Source organism: Petaurus breviceps, unplaced genomic scaffold, assembly GCF_028583685.1.
Source record: "Petaurus breviceps papuanus isolate PSGF00001 unplaced genomic scaffold, PetGlider_PUasm1.0 37, whole genome shotgun sequence".
NCBI classification, from domain to species: domain Eukaryota; kingdom Metazoa; phylum Chordata; class Mammalia; order Diprotodontia; family Petauridae; genus Petaurus; species Petaurus breviceps.
In genome coordinates, this window is record NW_027186296.1 from 49520249 (window position 1) to 49530451 (window position 10203).

The following is a 10203-nucleotide window of genomic DNA, read 5'->3' on the forward strand; positions in this document are numbered from 1 at the left end:
AGCCGGGGGCAAGAGTTGCGCGCTGCCGGGGATGGGGGGATGTTAGGGCCGGGAGGAGGAAGAGGGAGGGGGCAGGAGGGAGGAGGAAGAGGGAGGGGACTCGGCAAGGGAGGGTTCTTTTCTCTCTCCGTCTCTTTTTATTTTTTTATTTTTGGCCAAACTTTGGCCACGTGAACCGCCCCCCATTCACTTTTGCGCCAATGGGGCAGCGAGGACGGATCCCGAGCGAGGCCACGGGACCACTGCCGCGGCAGCCGCTTCATAACGCGCTGTGCGTGACGTGAGGGGCTCCTGTTGCAATGGCGAGCTGAGCCGGAGGATGTGCAGCAGCAGCGGCGGCGCCGCCGGCGACTACGAGGGCAGGGGTAGCGCTAGCCTAGCGGAGCCCAGCCACTGCAAAGGGCAGGGGAGAGGCAGGGAGGGAAGATCCCCGCTGCGGGACGCGCTGCCACTCCGGCCCCGAGACGCTGAGCGGGAGCCCTTGCTGCCCCTCTCTGGTCCCTTTGCCTTCTCCTCTTCCTCCTCCTCCTCCAGCGCAGCCGCCGCCGCGCGCCGGGCATGGTCCCTTCTTAAAGGCGCAGGACCGCGGCGGGGGTGGGAGGGGGGGCGCGGGCAGAACAAAGCGCCGGTGCTCGCGGGGCGAGCGAGGGGCCTGCGGGCGGATTAGGAGGACCCGGAGGAGCCATGGGTATGCAGGGCCGGCCGCAGGTGCGGCCGCGCTGCCACTCTCCGGCCCGGGGCCGCTAGGACAGACAGGGTGGCCTCCCCAGACCGGGGTGCCGTGACGGGCCAGCTCTCTCCCGCCGGCCGGTGAAGGGAGCGGACAAGGGACTGCAGCGGGCGAGCCCCTGGCCGGAGCCGCGGAGCGTAGCGCCGAGCAGCGCGGCGCAGTGGGGTCGGGCCGGCTCGGAGGAGGCTGCCCCCGGGGGAGGTGGCTGTTTTTCAGGGGGCGAGGGAGGCTGTGCGGCCGGCGGGCAGTTGGGGAATGGCTGGGAGAAGCCGCCGCTCCTGGCTCAGTGTGTTGCTAGGGCTCATCCTGGGCTTCATCCTGGCGTCAAGGCTGATCCTGCCCCGCGCTTCGGAGCTGAAAAAAGCGGGTCACCGGCGCAAAGCCAGCCCAGAGGGCTGCCGTCTGCAGCAGCAGCAGCTGCAGGATCTGCCACCGCAGCAGCAGCAGCAGCAGCCCCCTGTGCTGTCGCTCGGCGGGGCGCGTGAGGACTCCCGGGGCTCGCTGCTCTGGCCTCCAGAGCTGGCCGCTGGCGGCCACCCCGACGACCTACCCCGGGCCAAGAACTTTCTCTTCGTGGGAGTCATGACAGCCCAGAAGTATCTGGAGAACCGAGCCGTGGCCGCCTACAAGTGAGTGTTGCCTGCGTAGGCTCCAATCCTGGGCAGGTCCTCGGGGCATCTGATTTCATCTTCTCTCCTCGCCTTTTGCGGCTCCAGCCTCTTCCCTAACCTCTGGATGGTTCGGGAGGGCGGGGAATGTCCTTCTGAATCTGCTTCTCTGTCAGATGGAACCTGTTTAAACCTGGAGGAGGGCATTAGCCATTCCCTTGTGTTTGGGGGTGGGGAGGTGGGGTCTTTAGATGCTACACCGCATGGATGCATTATTCAGTTTCTTGAGGGCTGTAGCCCTCTCTTGACAAAGCTAGAGGGGTTCCAACTGTGCTTTATCTGGATAGATACCTTCTCTAGATTTCCACAGTACATCCATTTTTTATTTAGGCCAGGGGTTTTTAATCTGGGGTCCATGGACCATTCCGGTCCTTGGATAGATTTTGTGAAATAGAAAATTTGCATCTTTATTTTCACTAATTTCTGACTGAAAATTAGCATTTCCTTGAAGTATTTTAATGCATTATTCTGAGAAGCATCCATCGCATACCCCCACAAAATGTAGACTTGAGAACCTCTTGTAATGAATATTGGACTCTTAAAAATTGAGGGATGCTTACAAGGAATTCTGCCACTCCAAAATGAATTTGTCCAAAACAGCTGCTATTTTTTTGAAGCACTTATAACTTCCTGGCATCTAACAGCCAAAAGAGAAGTGTCTTTGTTGTCAGTTAAGATAGCTATCCTAATAAATCAAGACTGGTTTTGATCATTGTAATTGGACACCTATAAATAGAGCAGGGAGAGATCTATTGTTGTCTTATAATGGAATAGAAATCTTAAGTTTCTTTATTTGGGGGAGGTACTATTTTTTTTAATAACCAAAATACAATTTAAAAAAATAATGGCTTTCTATAAATACTCAGGTGTTAATATATATTTTAAAAATTTTAGATATTTTTCCTTTTTGTAGTAGAATATTGGGTGTGTGAGTGAGATCACAATATTTATGTACTTAAGAATGAAAGAATTTGTATTAAATGTTGATTAGTAAAGTTAAGAGTAATTATTACCTATTGCAGTAATCAGCATGAGTTAGAAAAATAGATGAGTTGGGATGAGCACCAGGCTTTAAATAGGCTTTATAAAGAGATTTTCTGGAATGATGGCAGACTTTGCTTAATTATGGCTGAAGCTGAATTTTGCTATAAATTAGATAGTAGGAAAAGATAATAGTCCATTTTCTTGAAATTGAATCTTTAAAAAAGTTTTGGTTATATGTGAGAGATTTCAACACATATGTCGGGAAAAGTTGGTTTGCATATTTATACCACCATAGTGGTGGGGAAAAAAAAATCAATTTCCAGAATATCAGAGTGCTGAGTTAGGATTTACATCTTATTGTAAATATCTGCTTTGGATCCTAGTTCACATCATTATTAGCCTCAGTCTTTCTTTTTTTTCCCCCAGAAATTGGTAGTGAAGACCAAAAAGGAGTCTGGGACTGAATATACCAGAAGGGAAGAAACGAGTTAGGAAGACACTGCAGCAATAGTGGGGAATTACAGTACTGTCAATGCTGATCTGATATGTATATGTATATGATCTTAAAGTTTCCATTATGTTACATAAATTCAAAGTTCAGATTTATCATGCAAGGTTACTGGGTGGTAAGCCAAAGAAACATGTAGTAGAGTTTAGTGGGTAGTAGATTGGTCTGAGCATCAGAAAAACTACTGTATACTGTAGTACATTGATTCCCTGTTTCGATGTGTGAGTCACTTAAATTTTCTTGGAGCCTCTCCATCTTGAAATGAATATAAGATTTTCAGCATGGTATAGTGCTAGACCTATTAGAGCCACAAAGGCCTAGGTTCAAATCCTGCCTCTGACAGTAACTGTACGGCCAAGTCATTTAATACCTGTGTCCAAGGAAAGAAGCATTTATTAAACATGGGCTATGTGTCACACATATGCTAAGTGCATTACAAATATCTCACTCCTCAACAGCATCCCTGGGAGGAAAGTGCTATCATTATCCCCATTTTCCATCTAAGGAAATTGAGGCAGACAAAGGTTAAGTGACTTGTCCAGGGTCACACATTAAGTTGTATCTGAGACAAAATTTGAACTAAGGGCTTCCTGACTACAGGCCCACTGCACCACTTTAGCTTCTTCATTTATAAAATAAGAGTGATATCTGCCCTTCTGCCTCATAGTAATGTTGTATGTGAAATGCTTTGCATACTTTAAAGTGATATATAAACATCAATTATTCACTGTGGTTGCAAAAATATTGTGTATTCAAATGAAAACCATTGTATAAATTCACTATCATTTATTTTTGGCAGCTTTCTTTTTTGAAAACAGCTTATGATATCTGACTGCCCTGTGGTTAGGCTATCAATTGTGTGACACAACAAATCCAATCTTATTTTGAAGTCTGATCAGTATGATTAATACTTTGCTACAGCTTGGGCTGTCATATTTTACATCTTCTTGACTTTGGTTCACTCTTCATTTCTAAATGCCCCTTTACTCTTAGGTGTTAATGACCCTAATGCTTTGTTTTCCATCCTTCTCTAATGGATACTCTTGGAATGTTTCAAGAAAGGTAGAAATATCAATCATTTGGCCATCAGCCTCTTTATTGCTCTCTTTTTTTTTTGTGATACCGCTACCCTTTTCTTCTTTCTCTTGCCACTCACTTTCCTTGGTTCCTTTAAAACAAAGTAAATAATCTTTTGTAGGACTTTCTCCTTATTCCCCTATTGAGGAAGCAATTAGGATTCAGAAGACTTGTGAGGTGAACTGTCCTCATTGGTTGGGCTTTGTCACCATGCAGCCTAACATTCCCCTAATCTAAAGATAGTTTTGACTGACTCTGAGTTGTCATTCAGTGAGGTAATTTTTAACCCAAGAGAATTGACTTGACTTGGATTTGGTGTTTACAGACTAGTTAGTCAGGCAATATACATTTATTAAATACCTTCTATGTTCCAGGTACTCTTCTATGCATTGGGGTTACAAAGAACGGCAAAAGAGAGTCCCTGCTCTTAAGGAACTTGCAGTCTAATAGGGGAGACTTGTAACAAGCAAATAAATAGGCACAAATAAACTATATACAGGACAAATGGGAAATAACAGATGCTAAAAATAAGAGGAATTGGGAAAATCTTTCTGTAGAAGGAGAAATTTTAGTTGGAACTTGTAGGAAACCAGGAGATGGATATGCAATGGGAGAGCATTTGCAGTCGTGGGGGGACAGCCAGAAAAATGCCTGAAACCTAGACATGGAGCATCTCATTCATAGAACAGCAAGGAGGTCAGTGTCACTTGATGAAAGGGTGCATGGAGGGGAATAAGTCTTAAGACTGGAAAGGTAGGAGTTGGGTTAGGGAAAGGGGCCTAGAGTGTGAAGGACTTTGAATACCAAACGGAGGATTTTGTATTTGATTTATACCTTAGAGTTAGGTTTGACCATTTTAAAGCTGAAAATCAGTATTCAGTCTTTAAATGAAGTAGTAGAGTCATTTTGGTGCAAATTTAGGCTTAAACCTTTTGCTGTAGCAAAGATGGTACTTGGTTAATGGACCTGGATGTACTTGAAACTATATTAGTATAAATTACTGTGTACAATGACGCTCTTACTATATAAAATTACTATATACAGTAACACCCTTGAAGTCATCTTGAATAATAGGATCTTAGGATATAGAGTTGGAAGGAAATTTGGAGATCACCATGTTCAGTCCCCTCATTTTATAAATGAAGGGACCAGGGCCCCAAGAAATGGTGTGGATTTTTTTCAGTCACACAGATAAGGAGTAGCAGAGTTGGGATTTTTTACAACAAACCCAGTGTGGATTTTTTTTTAAAGTATACCATACTCCTTTCTTTTGCAATGATTCAAAAAACAAAAAAATTAAGACTGGAGCAACCAGACTAGATCTCACAAAGTCAATACAGTAAAAACTTTTCTTCTGACTGGAGTGCTTAAATGAAAGCCCTCTTCTTACTCCTGCTTTACACATAATTCTAACAAGTCATAAGAACTGAATTAGAGGGGGGAGCTATTATAGGCAGGTACAGTGAAAAGTAATCAATAGTTTGACAGCAAGTGAACAGGAAGCTAGAAAAAGCAAACTTAAGAATTTGAATACAGGGCCCAGGACCAATAGCCCTGTGCACCCCACTGAGGACTTTATGTATTGCAGTAATATACAACCACTGGAATGCTGTTGTTGTGTAGTATGAAAAGCCTGGAATCTCTCTCAGCTTTGCTACCTACTATTGATGGGGTTTGGGCATAACATTTAAGTTCTCTAAAACTCAGTTTTCTCATTTATTAAACAGAATAAAATACTCAGACTACTTGCATCATAGTTCTGTGAGCTTAAATGGGATAAATATAATTGTTGCAAAGCTTCTGTATAAATGAGAGATGTTTATAATAACATGTATTCACAAGGATGGACTTTGAGTCATCCAGAAGAGGTTAGCTTCATTATGCTCACAAGGAAGTGTATAATACATTTTTAAAAGATTATCCAAACTGTATAAAAAAAGAAAAGAAAACAAACTACTGCTTGAATAAAGTCTCAACTATATTCAGAAAACTTGACCATTTGGAATGACTCATCCTCAGAAGGTCCTAAAAGGCCTAGAGTCTACTGTATTTTCTTTTTATATTTGAAAGGTATGTATTTTCTAGGTAACTTATTTGGGTCTTAGATTTATCACATCTTTATATACATGACTTGGCCAGAGTAATTTTTCTACATTTATTGTCAGAGGGTGGTCAGAAATCTTTATTGGTCTATCATTGCTTTACCAACTGAAATTGACAATCAGAAACAGTGCAGTGTAGATTACCCAAGAATGTTAAATTACTGAGATATGGATTTTTTTTCTCCCCACAAGAATGACTGGGAAAAATAGAAATGCAGTTTGGCAGAAATTAGGTTTAGACCCACAGCTGATATCATACTCCCACAATAAGTTCAAAAAGGATATAAAATTAAATATCAGAAGACATCAATTAAATGTTTTTCATAAGTTGAGATACAACATTAAAGTGAAGGGGGAAAAGTTTTCAAAAACTTGGATGCAAAGATTGACATACTACATGTGATATGTTGATTATCAGCTATGGGTTATTTGGAGACTTTGGTAGGAGAAAAAAGGGGAAGACAGTTTTGGGGCATTTTTCCCTTCTTTACTTGTTAACATCTTTCCTAGAGTTTCAGTTCAACAAGCATTTAAGTATTCATACTTGTTAGACGTTGTTACAAATGCAAAAACCAAATAGTTCTTTCTCTAAATGATCATATTATACACCTCTGGCAGAAAACAACCTGTACATAGATAGATAAATACAAAATCCATACAAGGTAAATAGAAAGTGATTTTACAGGGTCCGTGGGTTGTTAGGCAGGACCTAACAAACATAGAGGATTAGGGAATGAGGTGGTACTTCAGCTGAACTTTGAAAGGACCTACAGAGATGGATGCAGATGATTTAAGAGATGGAGGTAAGGGAGAGCATTCCAGGAATGGAGGATAGTCCATGCAAAGGTGTGGAGAAGAGATGAAATGTGGTGTACACCGAATGGCAGCCAGTGGGCATGTTTGGACCAGTGAGTGCCTGAAAGAATGACATGCAGTAAACCTGGAAAGGTAGGTTAGAGTCAAGAGTTGTAAAGGGCTTTAAATACTCAATGGAGGAGTTTATATTTTATCCTAGATCAAGGAGTTCTTAACCTGGGGTCCCTGAACTTGTTTTCTTTTTCATATTTTGATAGCTATTTCCATAATCAGTGTCTTTTATAAACCTATGTGCTTTATTTTATCCATTTTAATACATTCTGGGGTGGGGTCCATAGGTTTCACCAGGGGTTAATGAAGCAACAAAAAAGTTAAGAACCCCTCTCACCCAGAGGCATTAATGAGTCACACCTTTTAGAGCAAGGGAATGACATTTTCCAGCATGTGCTTTAGCAGTGTCAGTTTGGCAGCTGAATGGAGGCTTGAGTGGAGGGAAGAGAGAAAGAATTCAGGGAAACATTCACCTGTTGCAGAAGTCCAGGTCAGAGGTGATTGTGGCATGAATACAGGAGGGGTATGGATTTGAGACCTGAGCTCAAGACTCGAATTGGCAGTAATATTGGTTCATATTTATATGGTGTTTTAGAGTTTGACAAATCATTTGCCTTACTATGTATTTAGTGAGCATAAATAGTGCATATAGTATTGCCCCAGTTTTGTGGAGGAGAAAACTAAGGCTATGCCTAACATCTTTGTGTAATCTATAGATTGATAAGTATATCATCAATGCTGTTGTCCCAGGCACTGATTTAAAATGTTCAGCGTTGTAGGACCGAGCATAGATTCTTGGGACACTACAGTAAAGCCTTTCTTCTAAGTTGAAATATTATTGACTACCCTTTGGGTCTGGCCATTTACCAGTTCTGAATTCTTTTAGGTGTATTGTTATCTATCCCACAGCTTTTCCTCAAAGCCAGTCTGAGACTTTGGTAACCACTTTGCTAAATTATGACTAAACTGTATCTATAATATTTCCCTGGATACCTATCACTTCCTTCTAAAGGAAGTGAAGTTAGTTTGTCATGGCTTTCATACCTGCCTTCTGTTTTCTATTTATGTCATTTAAAAAGTTGAAGTTGGTTGAACTTTTATTTTTTTTTACCTGTGTGACTCTTGTACATATTCTCTTATACATATAAATTATCCAGAAGGTTCTGTACAATGTGCCCAAAACCTTCCTCTAGGCTTCTTAACTTTATATGGGAAATCCCTCCATTATCCCTTACCCTTACTGATAGTAATGACAGCAAGGCCTCTTTCCTTTTCTGATCAGATTTTTTTTTGGTGATATCTTTTATGTAATACTTTTCATTTAATTCATAAGTAGGCTAAATCCTACTAATGCCCCCCCTATTAATCACTGCATTGTCTCTTGAGTATTCTATAGTTTTTGTTCTTTAGAGAGTGTGATATCCCATGATTTTTAGCTATATTCTGTTATAGAAGAATATTGATGTTAAAATGATGGATTTTTGTTTAGGAGAGAAAAATATTCTAGTTTCTCATGTGCATATTTTGTTGAAATAATTAGTCTAAATAGAGAAAACATTTCTGTTCAAACATATAAAAATGCAAATATGGTTTTAGTTCAAAGCAAGCCTTCACATAAACTGGCATGGTTGGAAGTGATGAAGTTGGGGTCATGCCTTGGATACATAGTAACTTGTAACCGCAGGCAAGTTTTATTTGACCACTCTGATCCTCAGTTTCCTCACTGATAAGATGAACTCAGTAATACCTATAGTACCTTCCTTCACAATTTTGATTCTTCCGGCATTGTGATTTTCCATAATTTACAATCATATCACATCATTGGAATAACATGTGTATTGAAAATATTATTTGTGTCAGTAATGACCTTAGGATCATTGATGATGTCATACATTTAAAACAAATAGAATCCAGCCTGTTCTTTGTCCCATCCATTTCTGGGTTTAGCTCATTCATTGTCCACCTACAATATCTGTTGCAAAGGGCAATGGAGAAGAACAAATGGTAAGTATAAATAGGGTGCAGCATGTTACCAACAGGGAATTCATAAAATTCGTTTTATTTATGGTATAAAAGATATCCAGTAAATGCAAGATCAGAAAAGGAGATGGGCTGGCCATGTGATGAGGGGGGGGGGTTAACATGTATGCATTTAAAGCAGAATGCTAAAGAACTGTGGCTATTATCATTATCTAATCAGTATCACATGTTATTTCTGGATCCATGTGAAAATATAGTATTTTCGCAGACTGAATTATCTCTCTGCTACTATTCTCTTCACATTTCCTAGAAAGAAAGTTGGAAAAAATTTGGGGTGGATTTTTCAGCTTTTTGATTAGATAGCAGACAAAAATTTTGGGGGGGGTGGGTCCAAAATTATATTAGTATATTTTTCCCTGGTAGGGACATTGTTTCTTTCATGTACTATGGGTATTTATTAAGTACTCCTGGGAATAAAAAAGTTACTGGTAGAATCTTGTGATTTAGCAAGCTTTATAGATATGTATGTAAAAGAAACAATCCAGTAAAATTTTCTTAGATTTGAACTTTAGAGAAGTTAGTGCATGCCAAATGGCTGAGTTTTTTAAATACATAAATCATTATTAATGAATGGACCTCACCTTTCAAAGAAGGGAAAATTGCAAATTATAAAAATGTGCTCCATCTTGTAGAAAAAAATGGTCTTTGCCCTATGACCATTGAAGAAGAGGAAGTAAAAGAACTTCTCTTGTTTTAGCCACAACATCTCAGAATTAACCCCCAAAGCCTACCAGTTACATCTTAATTTAAATATACATTTTCATTAACAACCAAATGGCCAATCTTTTTTTTTAAACAACTCTGTCAGAGATTCTTAGAATTTGTTTTCAAAAAGCACTATGAACAAAAAAGCTTGTGATAAATAAGGTTTTGAGATTCCAGGGACTTTGTCACTTTTCCCCCTCAGCCCTTTTACTTGCTCCATTAAGTATCAGCTCCCTGTTTCTTAGTTGTTGGGCTGCCAGCAAACAGGATTTATATAGGGAGCATTGCTGAGAGGGCCAGTAGCCCCCAACATAAAGGGGCCTGTATCTTTTCCCAGACTCTGGGCTCTTCAGTCACACACGTAAGGGCATAGCTATGTTTCCAGGCACAGTGCCATATTCTGGAGACATAAAGATGAAAAATAATACAATCTTTCCCTTAAGGAATTGACAATATTAGATAGCATGATAGATAGATAGATAGATAGATAGATAGATAGATAGATAGATAGATAGATAGATA

General features: G+C 40.7%; 1 protein-coding gene across 1 annotated transcript in view; it reads left to right on the forward strand.

The window, feature by feature from the left end:
• Window positions 1–709: 709 nt before the first annotated feature.
• Window positions 710–10203, forward strand: part of CHSY1 (chondroitin sulfate synthase 1) — an 83966-nt gene continuing 74472 nt past the window's right edge. The window contains exon 1 of the mRNA XM_069098452.1: window positions 710–1359. Coding sequence (XP_068954553.1) covers window positions 986–1359 — 374 coding nt within the window. The 5' untranslated portion in view covers window positions 710–985. The remainder of the gene's footprint in view (window positions 1360–10203) is intronic.